Raw genomic sequence first — 23,306 nt, forward strand, 5'->3', positions numbered from 1 at the left:
ATACCAAGTGGTATGGAGTCCAAAGCAAGAAGATTGATCCTAAGGAGGAGATCTCCCTGAGAAATTGTAAACTGAAGGGAGTCACAAACAGAAAGGGAAGGCACCTGTATTCCAGGCTGAGAGCTGAGCCAAACGGAGATCTAGTTTTCTGCTTCGAGCAGATGTTTCATTCCCAGCATATGACACTGTGGACCAGACGCTCCTTCTTGGACAGACCCTGCCCTTGGCTTCTGCCACCAGACTTTCTTGATTTTTCCTGTACTTTCCTACGCCCTCCTTCACAGTTTTCTCCAAGCCTAGATCCTCAAGCTTTTTCATTCTGTACTTTCTCTTTGATTCCTGGTACTTCCCTGTCAGTGCTTCCTTTCCTTAACTGCCGTAACATACCAACATAAATGGAAGAGCTTCATAAAGGAAGTGGCATTCTAATCTTAAAAACAAGATGAAAGATGAAATAAAGCAACAAATTAGAACATAAGTCCGAAAGGACCGTGATTACATAATTCTCTTTGCAAAAAAAACTGTGTTATTTAGGTATGTAATAAATACTTTTAGATGCTTATAAAGCTTTCTCCATAACCTGGTCAAAAGCCAACAACCTACTTTCTCTGGGTTGTGTATACCATTCCAGTAGAGGATCACGCATACACTCAGTAAAAATCAATAGTTTCTGAAATATGTGTTTTCCATCACTGGCAAACTAGCTAATGAAGTAATTTTTTAAACAAATGACTCAAGCCAAGTCATTTCCTTGTTTCCTGCTTAAAACTCTGAGTTCTCCTTTTCGATAGATCAAAACTCAAAGTCAAGGTTCCCTGCTCACCTTTCTACCACCACTCACGCCACAACTATACCAAACCACTCACGATTCTCCAAACACATTCGTTGTTGGTTCCCAGTTCCGTGGTTGCCAGATATCCCTCTCTGCCCCGCCTCACCAAAAATGTCCTGCTCCTCCTTCCAAACTAAGATGAAATTCTCCTCTGGTGAATCCCCCACACACCCCTCCATATCACACACTAAATCATATCCTCCTTGAGGCCACAAGCATACCTTGCACACAACCTCTCACAGCACCTATCACTTTGGCTTCTAACTGTCTCTGTTTGTGTCCCCTACTAAGCCGACGTCCTACAAGGCAGAGGCCATGTCTTAATCATTTGGGTACTAAGAACAGTCCCTGCCTTTACACAAGACTTGGGTGTCCAAGTGTCTAACAGGCTTCCTGAATATATTCCTCAATTTCGAGAATTACAGAAATAAATGGGCAGAGGAAATTTAAATGTCTTAGCTTCACCCGCAAAGATCTCCAGAGCAAACAAACGTAGACGGGGACGGGCCAGAGCAGGACTCGTCGTGAATGTGACACAGACTCACTGGTGATTCTCACGGCCCGGTCGGTGCGGAAATCCTCCGTATCTGGCTCATCACGGTCTTCCAGGAAATTATATTCTGGATCGTCGTCATCATCTGCCTCATCTAAGGGACAAAAATGTTTCAGACACTTATTTCCCACTCTGAAATCTTTTCTCCAGTAAAAATGTAAGATATTCAGCACCGTAAGAATCTGTGTCAATAAAGCACATGGATTCTTAAGGTCTGAAATCACGTATTCTGTGTTCCCTCCGTGCCTCTGCACAGACCATTCCCACAGCTGACCCGTCTCACCTCGTATTCTCTCCGATAAGTCAAGTTCCTTCCTTCCTTCAAACACGGCTCAAATCTCTCAAAATGCAGCAAAAGCCAGAAAACTGAATATTATAATTTATCTCAGTAATCCCACTTTGAATAGTGCATCTCATGAAAATAACACTTTTGTAAAACTATTTATACAAAGGTAGTGATAGTGAAAAAAAGGAACACCCCTAATTCCCCATAATTAGGGAATGACTATAATTCTGACAACTTAGTATAAAATAGTATATATGTATAAAACATAAAATGTAACGTTCCATAAATATTCACTACATACATGATAAAGTACAACACAGTATCATACACATAATAATCCTAAGTATGAAAAATTATACCCCTAAAATAGGACTCAAATAACTAAAAATATACAAACATAATATGCATGTTATGTTAGAGTACAGAAACATGGGCGTTCTTCTCTTCCTAACTTTCTCTAATGTTGATGCTATGATGTCTTGCCTATTCCTAAATAGAAACTGTGAAGGTGTCATGAACTGTGGGATTGTCATACTAAGGTGACATTTCTCCTGGGACAGCTTTAGGTTGGTACAGTCTAACAGAACTCTGCAATAACGGAAAAGTCCGGCATACGTGTGGACAGTACCGGTGGTACCAGCCACGTGCAGCGACCAAGAACATGAAATGAGGCCAGTACAACTGAAGGACTGAATTCCTTAAAAATCTACCAAATGTCAAAACAAATTCCTTACTAGTGCGTGGCCATTAAAAGACAGAGAATTACAGATCTGTGTATTACAACAGGGAACGGTCTAAACTGTATCAAGTGAGGGACGGCCCGGTGGCTCAGGCGGTTGGAGCTCCGTGCTCCTAACGCCAAAGGCTGCCGGTTTGATTCCCACATGGAGCAGTAGGTTCTCAACCACAAGGTTGCTGGTTTGACTCCCGCAAGGGATGGTGGGCTGCGGCCCCTGCAACTAGCAACGGCAACTGGACCTGGAGCTGAGCTGCGCCCTCCACAACTAAGACTGAAAGGACAACAACTTGACTTGGAAAAAAGGCCTGGAAGTACACACTGTTCCCCAAAAAAGTCCTGTCCCCCTTCCCCAATAAAAAAAATCTTTAAAAAAATAAATAAATAAATAAAAATAAAATAAACTGTATCAAGTGAAAGAAACTAGGTGAAGATGCAGAACAGGATGTAGTTTGACTCCTTTTGTGGAAAAAAACAATCTTATTTAAGATAAATATGTGCTTGATTAAATACACGGAAGATATCAAGAAAGTATTAACAGCCTGAAGAATAGAACTCTGAACTTTGTACTTTTCCATGTTTTACTTTTTTCATAATAAATGAGTATCTTTCATTAAAAATGAAAATACACACACACATTTGGTTCACAATCATTGGAAAATCTGTACTGATTAACCCCAATCTAACCTGGTATCCTTTGTTTAATGTTTATACTCAGTTTCCAATACATTAATTTGCACTTGCTTATACACGGCTATATAAATGTCAAATCTTTTTCATCCATTTGCGGGTTTATCTCCCCAGTAAAACGTCTGCCGTGAGCAGCCGACCAACGAATGGCAACCGACTGCCTCAGCCTGGGGAGCGCAAGGCCCATAAAACCAGCATGGGCCAGGGAGCTGTGTCCTACACAACCAGACTGAGAAACAACGGCTTGAACCAGAGTGGGGGGTGCGGGGGGTAGGGGGAGGTGGAAGAAGTGGAGGGTGGGGGGGAATAAATAAAAAATAAAAGTTATTTAAAAAAAATTTTTTTTCTTTAAGCCTTAGGAACAGAATCTTGTCTTCCTAATCTCTCAGGTACTTTCCTTGTAAGTCTCTTCCCAGCAGGTTCTCTCCAAACACTGGGGTATGACGAATGCTCTGGAAGAGCCTGTAACATACGGGCAGCGTATGAAGGGCTGGGCCCCCAGCTGTTGCGGTGCAAGAACTGTGACAGACAGCTTCTGCCCACAAGGCACAAATGGGTCAGCCAGTATTTTCCGAGAACCCACTTGGCAAACATGTTGAAAGAGCTTTCAGCACTGTGGTTGTGGAATACGCCCTCTGAGTCCCCGTACTTTTTTGAATGATTAACAATACCAGGGTCTCAGCTCATCAGTTTGGGATACCCCTCCAATACACGAGACTCTCCCTTTTAACGCCCTGCAGATCAGACGGTACTAGGAACATGTGAAAACAGTTAGCCACGTAATGCTACAAAAACAGACCAGCATATGGTTCAAGGGCGGCGTCAGGCTCTCTCTACCTAGCACTGTTTCCTATTTACCAGCACGTAAATTAAGCTGGTGGGTCTGGGGCCCACACCTATCCCAGTCTTTGGCTTTATGTCCTCTTTTTAATCCGTCCTAAAAGCAAACACACAAAAATACTGAATTTTACAGATTTTCACCCTCTGCACTCACCAATATTCCTCAATCTCCCCTTATCATGCACTCACTACTCCCAGACCAGTAGTCTCCCATCTTTAGGATATAAATAATTAGATCCTTAGGCCACACCCATTAGATGCTGATTAAGTGGGCGTGGGGGGGGGGAGGCCCTGGAATCTGCAGCTTTGATTAACACCACCCAACACACACCTTACCCTCCTTGGCTGTGATGCCAGTTCTAGGGACCATATATATGATAAAAAAACACTGCCCTGGACTCCCGAAACCCGGACAGCCAACTCTGTCTGGCCTTCCCCCCTCAACAGCTACCGTCTCAGCTCTTCCAACCAAGGTGATGAACGTCAGGGCACGGAAGCTGCTGCCACTGACGAAGCTACGAGAACCTGACTTAATTACTGGCAAAATTTTGTCTCAGCTTAGTTCTGAGGACAAAAAAGCAGAGCTGGCTTATGAAGAGTCATATTCATCTGTAAAACACTTTAATGTCCCGAGATTGCTGCTATCAGATATGTTCCTGGAATGGTAAACTGGGTTCTATGCCTCACAGTGTCACAAACTGCTTCTTACCACTGGCACAAGACTTTCTCGGAGATTTCTCCAAAATCGACAGAAATACCTATGTCCCTGTTCATTTCTGTCTGCACAGATTTGAGCGTTGGTGTCGCGGGCCTTGGGATAGGTTGGTAGAAAAAGGAAGTGTCAATAAATGAAAGAGATTTACAAATCCTGAAAAAAAATCCATGTATGTAGATATGTACAGCTTTCTAGAGCGGCTACAGAGCTTTCATGAGATTCTCTGAGGGGTGAGTAATAGAAAAGCCAGAAGCTTAGACTCCCCTCAGAAAGACTAATGGGGTAACATATCAGTTGTCGATTACGATGACTCAAGTTCAGCTTTCATCTTCCCCTCGTCCGACTTTGTGCATTCTGTCACTCATTAGCAGTTCTGCTATAGAGGGTGGGTGGAAAAAAAGAAAAGTGCTAAGATTCATACCAACTTACTTGTTATCTGTCTTTTCTAAATGTTTGGGGGAAAGTCTTTATTTTAAATTTGGGAATAAAATTCTCCCTACTTCTACATTAATGTGAAAAACAAAAAGGTAATTTTAGATTTGAAAACTCTTAAGAGATGCACACCAAAATATTATCAGTGATCCCGCTGGGGTACGAAACTGTCATCATGGGAGGGGCTTTAGTTTTCGTTATATAACACAGGCAGTTCTCGAATAGCATTATTTCCTTCAACCACAATCATGTCGTTATTACGTTGATAGAAGGCCACAGGAACTTACCTCTTGTGTACAGCAGTCAGTTAGCTTATGGTAAAGCTGGTTTCATTCTAGCTCATTTTACTTAAACTCCCAAAGCCTATCAATGATGTTAAGTGAGGACTAATTTGATTTCTTGACACCAAGCACGTATGTAATACAGAAAATGAAACTCCTAGGAGGACCCAGAGTACAGAACCCAGAATACGTATCACATCTCACGTCACTTCCACCTACGTGCTCCCCCCTCACTCACGGTCACTGTCGTCAAATCTCTCTCAAAGGTCCATCTCAATTACCACTTCCTCTGATCATTCTAAACAAGAATTCTTCCTCCCTCTTCTAGAACAGTATTTATGCCATTTTTATGATGTATCTGAGCTTATTCAACTTCATTCACCTGAAACACACTGCGCATCTAACAATGGGCCAGGCACCACTCATACAAGTCTTATTTCCTGACAAACGACTGTGCACCTTTCTCTCTCATGGAGCCTACGTAGTACGCCTTATAAAAGGAAAGTACTCGATAAACATTTGCCAAACAATGTACAATATAATTATTAACAGCTTTATAAGGTACATTCAAGGATTTATTTTCTTCCATTCATTGTTCCAGTTATTCCTAGCCTTACCTACCCAAACATTTACTCCGTCTATTTCCATCCAGACTGTATGTTCTCCTATTTATCCTAAAGCATTATTCTTTTCAACATACCACTTTATGGTGGTTGTTCTCAGAAGGCAGGGAAAGAATACAGATGGGCTGTGTAGGTTGTCTGTAAGTAGATTTGATAGGACACGATCTGATCCACAAACAGGAGCAATGAATTAGCTTCAGATTAACGTGAGACAGTGGATGACTCTGCTTACATAAAAATGCAAGTAACCTTGACATTGGTTCAGTTACATAAATTTTTTTAAAACATGTGACTCCTCTACAACACAACTAATAAAATATTCTGGTCACTCCCACTGAAGAAATTCAAAAGGGAACAATAACAAAATTGCCCTGATTCCATCAAAAGAATGTGGCATCGTCTGGAATCACCACACACACAATCTCCTTATATCTTTGCAACCTACACAGACGCATTGCACAAAACGATGAATGGGGCACCAAAGACAACTTTAATGTTTATTTCAATAGGAACTTTTGCCTGTATTCTAAACCAAACCAGGGTTGTGGCTGGGATTTTTACACTAGGCATGACTGTAGTCCGCACTGTTTTTGTCTGATCACTACTCCTTCCCCACTTGTGCAAACACTACCCATTCTCTTGAATAAGTGCCTAATCCAAGCTCATTGTTCTAAAAGGTGCTGCCAATCCAGGACTCTCTGCTGAGCAGTGTCCCTACAAATCCCATGCATCACCGAGAGTGAGCATGTGATCAGACCAATCAGTCTGAGTTGTTCTCCTGGCTTTTCACAGGTCAGCGTGTCGAGAGTCCTTCTCATGTGCGGGCAAAGCAAGAAGAAAACGGTGCGCTTATGACCATAGTTCCAGCCTTATGGAAAATAACAGGTTTGAAAATGGAGCTGACCGAGATGACGGCTGTAGAGAGGGAAGAAGGGCAGTGCCTCAATCCCACTGCAGGTTTTTCTTCCCCTTGCAGAATTTGGATTCATCTGACCTTCTGCAAGTTGGGAGTTAGTCTTCTTTCACTTGCATCATCATAAAGAACCTCAACTAACACAAGAGTCTTGGAGTCAATGCACTCTCACAAAATGGTATCTAAACTTATGTGTGCATTCATGTTTCGGGGGGGGGGGTTCTTAGCATTCAAAAGAGTCCCAAAAAGATTCTTAATCAAAAACGGGAGGGCAGGAAATTTAACTGTTGATTTAAAATAAACTGTTGGTTAAACACAAAATTCAGCTCAATTAACCAAACACACCCCTTGCTTTACGCTCCTCACAAACGACAGCACCGCGGGGCTAACGGACAGAGCAGACAATACGCGCCACCAGAGCCACTGACCTTCGTCCCCCACGTCGCCATTCATGAGCCCCCCGAGCCACGTCTTCCAGTCCTCGTCATCTGCTGTATTGGGGTCGTACATGTCTGGGGTGATGTCTGGAGCCTGGAGCTCTGCCTCCAGTTGCCCCAGGGGAACATCTTTCAGGGGCATCTTCGAGCGGGTTCGGAATGCAATGAGGCTGTCATCCATGGGCTGGCAACGGAGACACAGAAACACGTCACTGAGACCTACAGCTTCCAAATGCCCCCGACCTCCCCGGAGCCTGCGTGCTGCTCTTCTCAGCGGAAACCACAGGTCTCTTCTCTAAACACCACTGGGGTTTAGCCTTCTTCAAGAAACTTGAAGGACAACGACATAGCTTTTAAAACCAACATTTCAGGAACATTTGTAACAGCTGTATTAAGGCAGAATTTACGTACCATAAAATCCACCCTTTTAAAGGGTAAAACTGAGTGGGTTTTGCTCTGTTCAGAGCTGTGTGACCATCAAAACTCCAGAACAATGGCCTCACCCCCAAAAGAGAAATCCCATCCTCCCCACACCCGGGCCCCAGCAACCACTCATCTGCTTCCTGTCTCTGTGGATTTGCTTAGGCGGCTGCTTCATATAAATGGAATCATACGATGCAGGGCCTTTTGTCTCTGGCTTCCTTTACTTAGCATAACGTTTTCAAAGTTGATCCATTTCCTACCACGTACCAATATTTCCTTCCTTTTTATTGCACAGTAATATTCCATTATACAGAGATGCCATTTTTGGTTTATTCATTTATCATGTGATGGACGTTTGTTTCCACTTTGGGGCTACTGAATTATGCTGTTGTGAACATTTGTGTACACGTTTCTACATGGACGTGTGTACTCAGCCCTCTTCAAGGGGAACTGCTGGGTCCTATGTGTAACTTTCTGAGGAACCGCCAAACTTTTTTCCAAGTGGCTGCACCACTTTCCGTCCACATTTCTCCCCATCCTCACCAACGCTTGTCATCGAACATGGTTTTCACAACAGCCGCCCTCGTGGCTGTGAAGTGGTACCCCTCGCAGTATTGATTTGCACTGTCCTCATGACCAACAATGCTGAGTATCTTTTCATGTGCTTAGTGGCCCTGTGTGTATCTTCTTGGCTATTCATATCCCTTGCCCATTAAAAATTTTTTTTTTAATTTTTCAATTACAGTTGATATACATTAGTTTCAGGTGTACAGAATAGTGGTTAGACGTTTATATAACTTATGAAGTGATCCCCTGTTAAGTCTAGTCCCCACCTGGCCCCTTATGTAGTTATTACAGTATTATTGACTATATTCCCTGTGCTGTACTTTACATCCCCATGACTGTTTGTATAACAGCCAATTTATACGTCTTACTCCCTTGCTTCTTTTTTATCCATCCCTCCAACCCCCTCCCATCTGTCCTTTGCCCATTTTTGAACTGGATTGTGTTTTTATTGTTGAGTTACAAGGGTTCATTATGTATTACGGATACAAGTCCCTTATGAAGTATGTGATTTGCAATCATTTTCTCTCATTCTGGGGGTTGTCTTCACCTTCTTGGTGGCACCCTAAGAAACACAAGTTTTTAATTTTGATGAGTCCAATGTACCTATTTTTCCCATCACTTGGGCTTTGGTGATACATCTAAGAAACCACTGCATAATCAAAGTTACAAAGATTTACTCCTGTTTTCTTTTAAGAGTTTTATAGTTTGAGCTCTTACATTTAGGTCAGTGATTTTTTTTTTAATTACTTCTTTTTTTCAGTCACAGCTGACGTTCAATATTATTTTGTATTAGTTTCAGGTATAACAATAATCTATTTTGAGTTAATTTGTGTGTGTGGTATAAGGTAAGGGTCCAACTTTATACTTTTACCTGTGAATTTCCAATTTTCCCAGCACCATTTGTTGGAAAGACTATTCTTTCTTCATTAGTTGGCCTTAGCACGCTTGTCAAAACTCAACTGACCACAAATGTAAGGGTTTACTTCGGAGTTCTCAATCCTGTTCTATTGATCTATATGTCTGTTCTTAGGCTAATACCAGACTGTCTTGATTACTGTAACTTTGTAGTAACTTTTGAAATCAGGAAGTACAGACTTCCAATTTTGTTCTTTTTTAAGATTGTTTTGGCTAGTCTAGGTTCCTTGCATTTCCATATGAATTTTAGGATAAGCTTGGCGATTTCTACAAAAAGAAAGAGCAGCTGGGATTTGGACAGGGGCTCTAGTGAAAAGGCAGATCTATTTAGAAAGTGTTCCCTAGACGACTGCAACAACCTCCCAACACATTTCTGTTTCCTCTCTTGGCACACCTTAACCCTAGGGAAATTTTTAACATCATGCTGCAACATACTCTAAAGTGATTCAGGAAAAGAATTATGTGTATAGAGAGAGAAAGAGGGAGAGAATAAGGCAATTGTGGTAAAAGTTAGTACTTGGGGGATCTGATGGTTGTTTCTATGTTCCACATTTTAAAATGCTCTCTGTCACATACCTTATTCTGTCCTCAGGAGCTGCCACTTTCACAGTAAAACAGCACAAACGAAATAAGAGTATCAAAGACCTACAATTTCACAGCTCTTACTTATTATAGCAGAATTTAATATCTTCTCCTCTCCCTTCCCAACCTGAGCCACAACTAAATTACTCCATCTGACTTTCTCAGCGATTTAGAAACACGTTTACCTGGAAAGAATCCATGCAGACCGGACTGGAAGCCAACTCCTCATCCACGGCGTGCAACTTCTCCATGAACGCACTGTCCCTGGTCTGCTTGGGCTTTGGGGGGGGCGGGGGCCCCATGGGCACTACCTCAGCACTGATGTGCCTGACGGCAGGTGTGGTGACTTTCTCAGCCTGATTTAAAGAGGCAAGCACATTAAAAAATAAAAGGAAGGGAGGGAGAACGAGGAGAAAAACAGAAAAAAAAAAAGAAGCAGGGAGAGACAGATCTTTGACGTCTAGTGATCTTTCTCTCCCCATCTAGATAGAGGGACATAAAACAAGGGCACTGTCAAGTATACTCGCATTGATCTACACAATTAGGTTTCATGCTCTTTCCAATGAAGCCAACAGGGTGCTACTTAGATACCAAAAGTGGGAAATCTAATAAACATGGCTTTAGGACAGTATTAGAGAACAGGTATGAAAAAGGGAAGGGTAGAAGAAAAGAAACTCTGCTCGTCACTCATATTTGGCCCCTTAAGGAGAATTCAAAACAGCTCTCTCCCTTTCACTGAGTTCAGCTTTCTCTAAGATGTTCACTGACTTAAGACTTTGCTAAACAGTTATAACCAATGAAAAACACCGGGCAGATACTGGCACGATGACTGATCTGGCATCGGGTTTGGCAAAGGGTGACGGCTCAGAATCACGGGTACATATTTCCTTCCATAGTTAGAACTTCTCTTGTGTGCGACGCACATTTACCTCTGATAACATGCCGCTCTCCTCATCTGTTTCGGTCATCTCAGAAGACTGCCTCAGTCTGGATTTCTTCGCCCCACGTGGAGATGACGCAGTGCTTTCAACATCACTTTCCAACAAACTCTACAAAACAAACCCCATTCACTTTCATTCATATTCCTGCCCCTACGTCATTCCACTGAGTCTGAAATGTCTCAGGAGACAGAATCACAGAATATCAGTCAGTCGGTCCGTCAGAGTGAGAGCAAACACAATTGAAAGAGAAGCTCAGTATTCGGAAGGTGGGAACAGGGACCAGCTCACTATGCCCACCAGCCCTGCACACTGGAGCAACCTGTAGGGCCTTCATTTAAAATCCTTTCACAAACACGTCCGCACAGAGTATCACACAGTGATGAAAATGCGCTACAGTGATATGCTACATCACAGGGGAAGCTCGGAAAGCTCGCGTCTCAGTCCTCTCTACAGAAGAGGACTGGCGAGGTGGCGAAGGCCTCCCGGCCCCACTCTGTCTGTGTCCGCGGCTGACACTCACACGCCCCGCCTACCTCCTCGGCGGTCTCGTCCTCGTCGTCATCGTCGGGTTGGTACTCTTCATCTGACGAATCATCTTCTTCAAGGTGGATATCCACGAACTGAGGAGGCTACACAAGTACAGTTCCAGAAAGAAATGAAGTGAAAGGAAACACAAGTCGTATGGATGTGGAAAATATGGGGAAAGGGCAGAGCAAGAGGAAAAAAATCTAAGAACACAATGAGTGAAGCGGGGCTTCAAGAGAGTCCTAGCAAGAGAGTCAAATCTGAGAGTAACAGGAGGGGAAAACAAAGCTGGGAATTTTTTTTTTTTTTAAACTTAGGAGACATTTATTTACTTTCCCCTATCACCATTCATTGATCTTATATATCTCCTCAGGAAAACAAAGCACTAGCAAGTGACTATTACATCCTATGGAGAACTTCAATCTTTGGTCACAGCGTTAAGAGCAAAGCTGGGATTTTAAAAGTTTCAATTCCAAGTCCCCCAAAATGTTAACAAATAGAAAGGAAGCATTTAGGTTTCAAAAGGGACGAAGTCTTTCTGGAAAACAATAAGAATTACCTATTCCAAGTTTACCTTAATTTCATTGGCCTTCTTAATTGGTGAAATATTCCATGTCGGAATTACCTACCAACAAAGAATATAAATAATTAAGTTCTCTTAACTGTAATAGGCTGTTTTCATTTTTAATTCCTCTTTGCCATCACAAAGAGCCGTCTACCTAACGCCAGCTGCAGCGAGCTAGGGGCACTGATTACCCCTGAGGGTGTACTCGCTGCTATCTGTCAGCTTGACAGTAGAAAGGAGAGAGGATCCATTTCCATCATTAGCATTTCTGCCATAACCCCAGTAAGACTCTGTATCATCCATAAGTGGAGACAGGACCTCCTTGCCTACTTTGTATCACAGCTTGGTTCACGTGGAATAATGAACCTGAAAACTGTTTGTCAAGTACAATAGTAGACAAACCTAAGATATTACAGGTGATACAGTAGCCTTTTGACATCACTGTCAAGTTGTCCACAACTTATTTTCAAATAGTACAGGAAAAAAACCCAATAGAGATAGAGAGATATAAAGAAAATATGGTAAAATGTTATAATTGTTAGATCTAGATAGAATCTAGATTCATTACAATTCTTTCAACTTTTTGTATGTTTTAAAACAACAGAGTTGGGGGGGGACATTTTATAAAGAATTTTTTAAAGCTCCCACGCAGTGCTAACAAAGGCCACTGTGGGGCACAATTTCTCGACCACTTCCTTTTGACCCGATCAGAATCCTCTCATGAACAGAATCCAAGGCTGGGCTGTGTCTACTAGGAGCTCAGGTTCCCCACCTCTCAGCCCTGCCACATCCTGGCCTTTTATCTCGCTCTGCGCAGGGAAGCCAGTTGGGGGACAGGCGCTGATGTGACTCAGGTCCACACCCCTTCCCGTGTCTGTTTCTGAACCAGTCAGTTTCCCCACTGCCAAACCCACCGGGAAGTGTGCTGGAGTCAGTCTATTAAGCCGTAAGAAGCAGGAGACCTGAACCCTATTCCTTGCTCTCCCACATGAACTAGAGTCTTCGGTGCTCCAACTTCTCTACACCTGTATTCAGGGCTGGGAAACAGAATCCAGAGCCTGTGGTGGATCTCCTCGGTCTTTCTTCCAAATCAAATATGGAATCAATGTTACTTATACTCTGCATGTCAGAGAGACATACAACCTCTGTCTCACTGATGGCTGCTTTCATCATTGCTACATGTCCATTTGTGTACTCCCTGGAGAAAGATGACATTTCACTTTATGCAACCAGAGTCAGTCAATTAAACAAAAGAAAATGATGTGGCTGTCCAAAAAAAGCCAGTGCAAACTTAGGCCGCATTAAGAGAAATACGGTATCTGGAACTCTGAAGGGATAACCTCACTCGTATTAGCTGAACCACATCTGGGCAGTAGATTCCACGTTAGCCACAGTTTTGACAAACTAGGCACATTCAGAAGAAATGGGGCAGATTGGTGAAGGTATTCAAAGCCTTGTCACATAAAGACCAATTAAAAATGGGACTGTCTAGCAAGAAAGAATGTTACCAAAAAACATACTAGCTTTCTTCAACTAGAGGAAAGGTTGTATGGAAGGAACAGACTTATTTCTTCTATTAGGTTGCAAGGAACGGAACTGGACAGACGGACGGAAACGACAGTATATATTTGGGGTCCATATTCCTTCCTATCAGAGACAGAACGGGCCCCCTCCGAACTATCGCCTGCCTTGCCACAGAAGGTAAGCACACACAGGACAGGTGCTTGCTAAACAGGATATGACACGCTCCAGGATACTTCCGAAGTGAAGTGGTTCTCGTACTTCCGTGTGCAAAGGAAGGAATGAGCACGTTTTCACCAATGCACACAGTCCCCTGCCCACCCACGGCCCCGAGTCCTAGGTCTGGGGTGAGCCCAAGAACGTGCACTGGTAGTGGGCACTCCTGAGGGACCCCACACCACGGTGATCTCGACCTAAGTGGTCCCTTTGGACACACTTTGAAAAACACACTCTAAACACGATGCACATATCTTAGAACAGGGATAAAAAAATCTGACCTCTCACTGCTTTCTACCATTCTAAATGGTTCTCTATCTAGTACCTCCAAAAAGGAATAATTCCACATCAATTAAAATAACAATAAACTCTGACAATGGTTTCATATATTCCGTGTCTACTTGTCTTTTACAAATCCGTTTCCGCCCCCCACTTTTTCCACCTCCGCCCCCCACTCCGGTTCAAGCCGTTGTTTCTCAGTCTAGTTGTGTAGAACACAGCTCCCTGGCCCATTCTGGTATTATGAGCCTTGCAAAAATCCTTCAAGGAGGTAAACCCAGGCAAACAATAAATCTTTCCTGTATTTTTTCCCTACAAATAACCTATGATTAGAAGTTACTTACCAAGCTAAACAAATAAAGAAAAAATAACACCTACCACTCCTTTTTCCACCACTTCCTTAAGTTTAGAGCGTGTCATTTTGGGCTCCTAAGGAGGGGAAAATGAGAAGAAACGAGTCAATAAAAATCATCATGTGATCCTTGGGTTTTGAGACGCTGCCCTGGCCCCCAACTGTCAGACTATTTACAGAGCCCCCAGTGACCTGCCCCACATTGCCAGTTTACAGGGAGCTCTGCTCCATGACAAACGGATTACTCACAAACATCGGCATATCTTCCGTCTCACTGATGGCTGCTTTCATCATCGCTACCACGTGTTCATTTGTGATTACTTCCTGGAGAAAGATAAAATTTCACTTTATGCAACAAAGATGTGTCATCTAGATAATACTCGTGTCTCTGTAATTCTGCTAGATACTCAAACAGCTTCAGATTGGGGGGATGCAAGGGAACTGAAAGCAAAGAAGCAAGTTGTGGACAAAAGCACACAGCTCCAAACACTGCAGCAGTGAACAGGCCAATTTCATTAGCTGCTTTGGGGAACAGGAATGGCTCACATAAAAAGAGATTGTGAGGTAATAAATGCTTAAGAGAAACAGTAATAAACAACAAAGGCTTTGTAAACAGCTGTGTTGCTACATATCAAAGAACAGTATTTGCAGATGTGCAAAGTACTGCAAACTGTTAACCCACAAAAGGGTAAATCCAGTGTGAATGTTAGTCCTGAAGGTGCTAAACAATACACTGAACATTCAAATCAGTGGAAGGAAGCAGAGGAACAGTTTACCTTCCCAGTTAAGTTCTTTACCATGTGTTCAGATTCCAAACTCGTGCTGAGTGTAAAGAGAAAGCTATCTTGGAATGTGAAATGTTTTGCCCCGGAAACTCACAAAAGGAGTCAGTCACATACCAGGCAGGAGTCGGGAACTTCCGGGGCATTCTCATTTGCTTCCCGAGCTCCCGGCCTTACTCACGTGGAGGATGTTCCGCACGTTGACGGCCGTCAGGTTGTGCTGCTTCGCGCCGTCCTCCAGGGTACGGTCCAGCACGTCGTCCAGCTTCAGGTCACACGCCCCTTCTTCCTGACCCCTCCCATCTCGCTTCCTCTTGGTCCCCTTCTTCTTCTTCTGCCGTTTCTCACTTTCTTCATTGTCTTGCTCCTCTGCAAACAAACCAAGAACATCACCAGAATCTCCAAACAACTGCTCCCAGAAAGAAAAACAAGCTGCTGCTGTCTGGCCCTGGAAATCCAAGCAGACTTTGAGATGACAGAGATGGCAGAACTGTCACAGTAACAATCTCTAACACTCACTGAATACTTATCTCATGTCAGTCTTCTACACACGTTATACATATTAATTCACTTATCCCTCATAGCAACCTTATGACGTAGGGACTATTCTTGTCCCCACTGTACAGATGAATAAACTGAGGCAGAGGTAAGAAACTTTCCCAAAAGCTAGTAATGACAGCCATGTTTCAAGCCAAGCACTCCAGCTCTAGAATCTGCAGTCTTAATCAGCACTCTACAGATAATACATCGGAAACCCTGGGTTTGTGGCCCAGTTCTTGGCAATAAAGCCCCATTTTTTTCTTTTGTAAATACAGATATTTGCCCATCAGGGATGCCATGGAAATTAAGCAAAATTTCACACACGCGCACGTGCGCTGTGTAAACAATGAAACAAATTACAAATATAATTTCTCATTATTGTAATACTATTCAGGTAAAAGAGAAAAACACAGAGCAAATCAACAAAAACTCCACTCTGAACTATATAAATAAAAAAGGGATAAAATGTCTCTACTCTACAAGAAAGGAACACATATACAACCAGACAAAAAGAAAAACTTTTTTTTTAAAGGAGGGCGCAGCTCACAGTGGCCCATGCAGGGATCAAACCGGCAACCTTGGTGTTAGTAGCAACGCACTCTAACCAACTGAGCTAACTGGCCACCCCAAGAAAAACTTCTTGATTATTAGAATCTGGTAAGATTATTATGCAACTCCAAAATGAGGCTCCCGTCTGATATTTTTGGTCGGCCCCTGTCTGAAAACAAGGGATTAAAGACAATTAATATCAAGTTGACCTTGTCTGTTTAAAAGACTTTATAACCTTCAAGCTGCACCCTGGCAGTATTTTCTTAGTGAAAAATTATTAGTAACTTCAAACAATTGCTTTTGCACTTGTGAATATATCAAGAATTTGATAACTTTCAATCCAATAATTCTTCTTATGGAAATAGTTAGACAGGCAAAGACGCTGGAAGAATGAATAATTAAGTTATTAATTTGAACATTAATTATTTTAGCAAAAACACAGAAAACTGCTAAATGTCCAATGTTAAAGGAACAGTTAACTGAACATTGGTACATACCTACACCAGACTGTTACCGAGCCACTAAAAATTATCTTTTTGGGGCAGCCGGATAGCTCAGCTGGTTAGAGCACGGTGCTCTTAACAACAAGGTTGCCGGTTCGATCCCCACATGGGCCACTGTGAGCTGTGCCCTCCACAACGAGACTGAAACAACTACTTGACTTGGAGCTGATGGGTCCCGGAAAAATACACTTAAATAAAAGTTTTAAAAAAAATTGTCTTTTTAAGCAGTGTGGGAGGGAAACTAGGAAAAAATGTCTACAAAGAGTTTCTAATGACATGGAAATTGTTTTGATAATTACTTTTAAGGAAAAAGAGGTAGAATTCAACCATACACATTTTATATTCATGTAACCTAAACAAGAATGGACTGCCCCCAAGACAAACAAACGAAGAAACAAAAACTCATAGACACAGACAATAGTTTAATGGTTATCAGAGGGTAGTGGGGGAGGGGAGTGGTAGAAGAGGGTGAAGGGGATCAAACACATGGTGACAGAAGAACTGACCCTAGGTGGTGAACACACAATGTGATAAATAGATGATGTATTACAGAATTGTACACCTGAAAGCCATGTAACTTTACTAACAATTGTCACCCCAATACACTTTAATTTATTTTGAAAAAAGGACTGTTTTGAGGTGTGTCTCAACAAGGTGATAGATGCAAAAGAACTATAAAACTCCAAAGAAGTATCAGAAAGTGATAGAGCTCTTTACTACTGGTCTTTTGAGAAAGCAGAAAAAAAGGGTATTACATATACATGTAGTATAATACACAACAAAACTTTCTAAAGTCCTTTGTGTGTGTGTGTGTGTGTGTGTGTGTGTGTGTGTGTATATACGTATATATACATATATATATATATATGTGTATATATACATGTATATCTTTTCCCTAAATCTCTCTTCTCACCTCATTTATCCCTTTTCTCCATCAACTCCAAAACTCTCTTCACGGCTCTTGGCTCCTCCCTTCCCTCTCGCATCCCTTCTCACAAACCAATCTACAGCCAGTTCTTGGCTTCTGGGAGAAAGCTGTTTGGTCATGATGTATGTACTCTTGGATCCATTTCCTAATATATTGTTTGCGGTTTTTGTGTCTTTGTTTATGAGAGAGATTGGCTAGAATGTTCCTTTCTTACAATGTCTTTTTCATGCGTTGGTATCAGGGTTATACTGACCTCATAAAATCAGTTTAGAAGTTTTCCATTATTTTCTGCTCTCTGGAAGATCTTGTGTAAGTAAGACTCGTATTATTTCTTACTTAAATATTTTGTAAGAATTTCCCAAGGAAGCTAGCTAGGCCTGGAGTTTAATTTGTAAAAAGGCTTAAATGATAGATTAAATTCTTTAACAATTTGCCTCTTTCTTTTTATGTCAGTTTGGTAATTTGTCTTTTTCAAGGAATTTGTACATTTTCTCTAAATTATCAAATTTATTTACAATATGCTTATTTTGGGATGTCCTTAAGATAGAGGTCCTCTTATTTCTGATTGGAAACTTGTATCTTATTTTTTTGTTGGCTAGAGGTTAATCAATTTTATTAATCTTTTCAAAGAACCAACTCTTGGCTTTCTTGACATATAAAAGAGCTACCAATAAAGATTATATTCTTGGCCATAAGATAAATGTCAACAAATAAAAGAGGACTGAAATCATACAAAGTATGATCAGTATACTCTGAACTGAAGGGAATTAAATTAGAAATCAGTAACAAAAAGATAGCTGGAAAAATCTCCAAGTATTTGGAAATAACACAACACAATTCTGAATAAACCCATGTGTCAAAGAAGACATCCCAAAGGAAATTAGAAAATACTGTCAACTCAAGTTAATGAAATCTAACATTATCAAAATCTGCAGGGCACAGCTAATGCAGTGCTTAAAGGGAAACTGATACATTAAATACTATTATTAGAAAATAAGAAAAGTCTCAACTCAGTGATCTAAGCTTATACTTTAAGAAACTAGAAAAAGACCAAATTTAATGCAAAGTAAACAGAAGAAAATAGACAACAGCAAAAAGCAATGAAATACAAAACAGAAAAATAGAGAAACTAATGAAACCAAAAGCTTGTCCTTTGAAAAGACCAATATTGAAAAACCTCTAGCCAGCATAATTAAGACACAAACTACCAGTGTCAGAAATAAAAAGACATCATTACAGATCCTACAGACATTAAAAAAGATAACAAAGGAGTATCATGAAAAGCTTTATGCCAATAAATTCCATAATTTGGCTGGACACCAATTGTCAAAGATCACTCAAGAACAATAATTGAATAGTCCTATAGCTGTTAGAAATTGAATAGTTTAAAAACGTTCTACAAAGAACCTCCAGGCCCAGATGGCTTCACTGGTGCATTCAACAAAATATTTAAGGAAGAAATAATAACTAACTGACACAAACTTAGGAGGACGAGGAGGAGAAGAAGAAACACTTCCCAACTCATTGTATGAGGTTAGCGTTACTCTAATACCCAAACAAGACAGACATTACAACAAAAGAAAACTACAGACGACAGATGCAAAAATCCTTAACAAAGTATATTAGCAAATCAAATCCAGCAATGTATAAAAAGCATAATAAAATCATGATCAAAAGGGGTGGTTTATTTCAGAAATGCAAAATTGCTTTGAAGTTTGAAAATCAATCAATATAATTCACCATATCAACATACTAAAGCAAAAAAGCAGAAAACGTTTTTCACAAAATCAAACATCAATTCATAATAAAAATTCTCAGCAACTAGGAATAGTACAGAACTTCCTCAATATGATAAGCAACAGCTATAAACATCCGAATATAAAAATTTGAATGCGTTTCCCCCAAGAGATCAGGAATACAGGAAAGACGCTCACTCTGGTCACTTCTCTTCAACACGGTACTGAAGTCTTAGCTGGTGTACAGTAAGATGGGACTGACAGGTGAGAGGGAGCGGGAGAGGAAAGGAAGCGGGGAGGGAGAGGCCCTCTGCAGATGACATAACTATCTATGTAAGAAATTCTCAAAGTTTCTACACAAAAGCAGGAGAAGCTTAGTAAGTATATTTATAGCAAGGTCACAAGATATACCAATATACTAAAATCTACTGTATTTCCAAGTATTAGCAATGAACAGTTAGAAATTGAAAAGAAACACTAATATTAGCATAAAAAAAGAAATACTTAGGTGTTTCATAATCTAAGAAAATATGTGAAGAAAACGTATATGCTAAAAACTATGAAATATTGCTGAGGGAAATTTTATAAGACTTACAAATACAGATCAAAAGATATCTCTTGTCCATGGATTAGTAGGCTCAATACAGTTAAGACGGCAACTTTCCCAAATTAATCCACAGGTTCCTTACCAATCAATATTGCAGAAGGGATTTTTGAAGAAAATGAGAAGCCAATACTAAAATGTATATGCAAATACAAAGGACCTAGACCAGCCCAATGATCTTGTTTTAAAAAAAGAACAAAGTTCAGGGAGGCCGGTTAGAGCCCCGGTGCTCTTAACAACAAGGTTGCCTGTTCGATCCCCACATGGGCCACTGCGAGCTGCCTCCTCCACAACTAGATTGAAACTACTTGACTTGGAGCTGATGGGTCCTGGAAAAACACACTTAAATAATAAGTTTTAAAAAGAATAGAACAAAGTTGAAGACTCAGACTACCTGATTTATAGACTTCCTATAAAGTCAGTAATCAAGACTGTGTGGTTTTGTGGGGGAAGGTCAGACACAGACCAATGGGCCAGAGTAGAGTCCAGAAAAGACCCCCACAAATATGGTCAAATGATTTCTGCACACAGGTGCAACAGTAAGTCAGTGGAGAAAGGAATCTTTCCAACAGATAGCGCTGAAACAACTGTACATCCATATGCAAATAAATACATAAATAAATCTCAACTATACCTCACATTATACAAAAATTAATTCAAAATGGATCACATACTTAAATGTAATATGCAAAACTATGCAACTGCTAGAAGAAAACAGAGGAAAAACAACAACTTTGTGACACTGCGCTAGGCTGAGCTCCTGATTATGACACCAAAGGCATAACCCATAAAACTAAAACCTAAAGTAGTTCCCCAGGACTAACGCTGAAACAATTTGAGCAAAATAAATAATGATAGTATTGCACTATAACTCAAATAATAAAATAAATATCCACGAGTCCATACTCATAAAAATTGAATAAACGCATAAATAAATGAGGGACAAGGGCCAGCTCTTCTTTACAGAAAAACTCCAATTAATAAATGTCAAAGGAACGAGAGAAATTGAAAATCACCATTAAACAACACCATACAATTGATCCAGGCGATCCAAGGGATGTTAAAATTAGTGGTTAAAACTTCGAAGAGAAACAGGGTATGTGCAGTTGCAAAGTATCTCCTGCAAGGTGTGTAGTAATTACAAAAGGAATAAGGCAAACAAACAGAATCGTGACCAAACATTTCACCAAAAAAATCTACACATGGCAAATAAACACATGAAAATATGCTCCATATCATTATTCATTAGGGAAACGCGAGTGAAAACCTCAAAGAAATACACCTACTAGAATGAATAAAATTGAAAAGTCTGACAACTGCTGGCAAAGATGAGGATCAACTGTAAATCTCACACATGCTGGTGGGAACACAAAACGGTGCAGTCACTTTGGAAAACAGTTTGGCAGTTTCTTATCAAGGGAAACATACCTTTACCATAAGCCCCCGCAATGACACTCCTAGTTATTTACCCAAGGAACACGGAAAACTTAGGTCTATCAAAGGCCTATATGTGACAGCACCTTTAGTCACACAGGCAGAAACTGCAAACAACCCAGTGCCCATCAGCTGGTGAACAAATAAACAGACTGTGGTATCTCAATGCAATAGAACGCTACTGAGCAACGAAGAGGAACGTGAATGGATCTCAGAAGCATTACACTACGTGAAAGATACCAGATGCAAAAGGCTACATGTGCTGTGACACCATATGTATACATGACAGTGTGGAGCAAAACTATAAGAACAGAAATGAAATCAGTGGTTGCCAAAGCCGAAAACAGAGGGCTGCCAGGGGGAATGAGGGAACTCGGGGCGGGGGGGCGGGGGGGGGAGTGTTCCATACACTGTGGTGGTAGTTACACATTTTTCAGAACTCACTGCATAAATTTTATTGCATGTAAATCATCTTAATAAAGTTGACATTAAGAATCAATATAACTCTTCACATTAACACAATAGAGGAGAAAAACCGTATCATCTTAATAAAGATTTAAAAAAAAAAAAATTTAACAAAATTCAATATGTGGTAAAACTGTCAGAAAACTAGGAAAAGTGTTTTCTTAAACTGCTCCAATACAGAAACAGCCCACAACCACTGCCACACATAATGGAGGGATACGGAACACCTTCCCCCCGGTTCAGAAGCGAGAGGTGGCTGCCCCCCTCACCACCTCCACCCTCCACAGTAAGGGAGGGCTAGCGTTTGCGGTACGGACCACGGGCACGCACTTTAAAACCATGTGTTAAGTCAAATAAAGCAGGCTCTCCTCACGTGTCTGTATGTACTACATTTCACAATAAACAAAGCAGTTTTCAGGAGGCCGAGTCCTACAACTGGAGGATTCCAGCCAGCGAAGACAGTGAGCGCACGTGTTCGCCGAAAGGTCTGCGCGGGAACATCCACAGCAGCACCATTCACGGTCGCCCACACCTGGAAACTCCGCACACCCGCCCGTTAAGAAGTGAACGGATAAAGAAAATGCAGAATGTTCAAACAGAATACTACAGAGCAATAAAACGAGTCATCTGCAAGCACACAGTGTGGACCGATGTCATAAACATAATGCTGAGTGGGCAAAGGCAGTCACGAAACGTACATCCAGACGATTCCATTCACATAAAGCACAAAACTGAGGGGCCGGTCCATGCGGCTGGAAGGGAGGGTGACGGTGACTCGGGGGTAGGGTGCTGGTAATAACTGAAAGGGCGGACTTTGGGGTACTCATAACATTCAATCTCTGGAAACTCAGTGAACTTGGACGTCTTAGGACAGGCACCATTTTCTGCATATTATACTTCAATAGCGGTTTTCAATTTAAAAAAAGAAAGGACAGAAAAAGAAAGCCTACCCGTTGGAATAAAGAGTCCGTCATCCTCTGCGTCCTCCTCAGCTGGGTGAGCCGCAGCCCCGAGGGGCTTTCCTTCAGGGCAGACACCGACATCTGGCCACGCTGGTTTCCGAGGCTGGGCTCCTGGGCTGGCAGCGTGGCTGCCTGACGGCAGTGACGGCATCTCCTCTCCAGGACGCAGCTGAGGTTGTCCTGGAAGAATCGCACACACAGCTTCACACTTTGCCGTCCTGTCACCCTCTGATGTGGAAACTGGCATCTTGCTCCAGTCCTTTTGGTCAGGTAACCAGTAACGATGCACACACTCTGCCGGCATCCCTCGCTCTTAAATAAAGTACTTAGCTCTTAAAATCCTCCGCCCTCCTTGACTCTTACTGTCCCCTCTCTGTCCTTCCTTCTCTGTAATCTTCGTCAACCCAAGGCCGTCTGCTCCCTCCACGCTCCTTTCCATGAAGAACCATCACCACTAACACTTGGAACATTTCTAGGCCTACCTCTTTCCAAACTTGAATCTCGAAGTTGTTGTCCCTTGAGGGCCCCAGTGTCACCTCATACTCCGCATACCCAGGGCTGAACTCATTTTCAGCCCCT

General features: G+C 41.6%; 1 protein-coding gene across 4 annotated transcripts in view; it reads right to left on the reverse strand.

The window, feature by feature from the left end:
* The window catches only part of GON4L (gon-4 like), a 48,715-nt gene that overhangs the window by 21,834 nt on the left and 3,575 nt on the right, over positions 1 to 23,306 (reverse strand). For all 4 annotated transcript variants that reach the window (XM_033092169.1, XM_033092170.1, XM_033092168.1 and 1 more), the window contains 10 exons: positions 22,716 to 22,907; positions 15,188 to 15,375; positions 14,474 to 14,548; positions 14,251 to 14,301; positions 11,866 to 11,916; positions 11,300 to 11,395; positions 10,755 to 10,874; positions 10,011 to 10,181; positions 7,330 to 7,522; positions 1,378 to 1,479 (listed from right to left, as the gene is read on the reverse strand). In XM_033092169.1, the coding sequence (XP_032948060.1) occupies positions 1,378 to 1,479; positions 7,330 to 7,522; positions 10,011 to 10,181; positions 10,755 to 10,874; positions 11,300 to 11,395; positions 11,866 to 11,916; positions 14,251 to 14,301; positions 14,474 to 14,548; positions 15,188 to 15,375; positions 22,716 to 22,907 (1,239 nt within the window). The remainder of the gene's footprint in view (positions 1 to 1,377; positions 1,480 to 7,329; positions 7,523 to 10,010; positions 10,182 to 10,754; positions 10,875 to 11,299; positions 11,396 to 11,865; positions 11,917 to 14,250; positions 14,302 to 14,473; positions 14,549 to 15,187; positions 15,376 to 22,715; positions 22,908 to 23,306) is intronic.

This window comes from Rhinolophus ferrumequinum, chromosome 22 (genome assembly GCF_004115265.2).
Source record: "Rhinolophus ferrumequinum isolate MPI-CBG mRhiFer1 chromosome 22, mRhiFer1_v1.p, whole genome shotgun sequence".
Lineage (NCBI taxonomy): Eukaryota > Metazoa > Chordata > Mammalia > Chiroptera > Rhinolophidae > Rhinolophus > Rhinolophus ferrumequinum.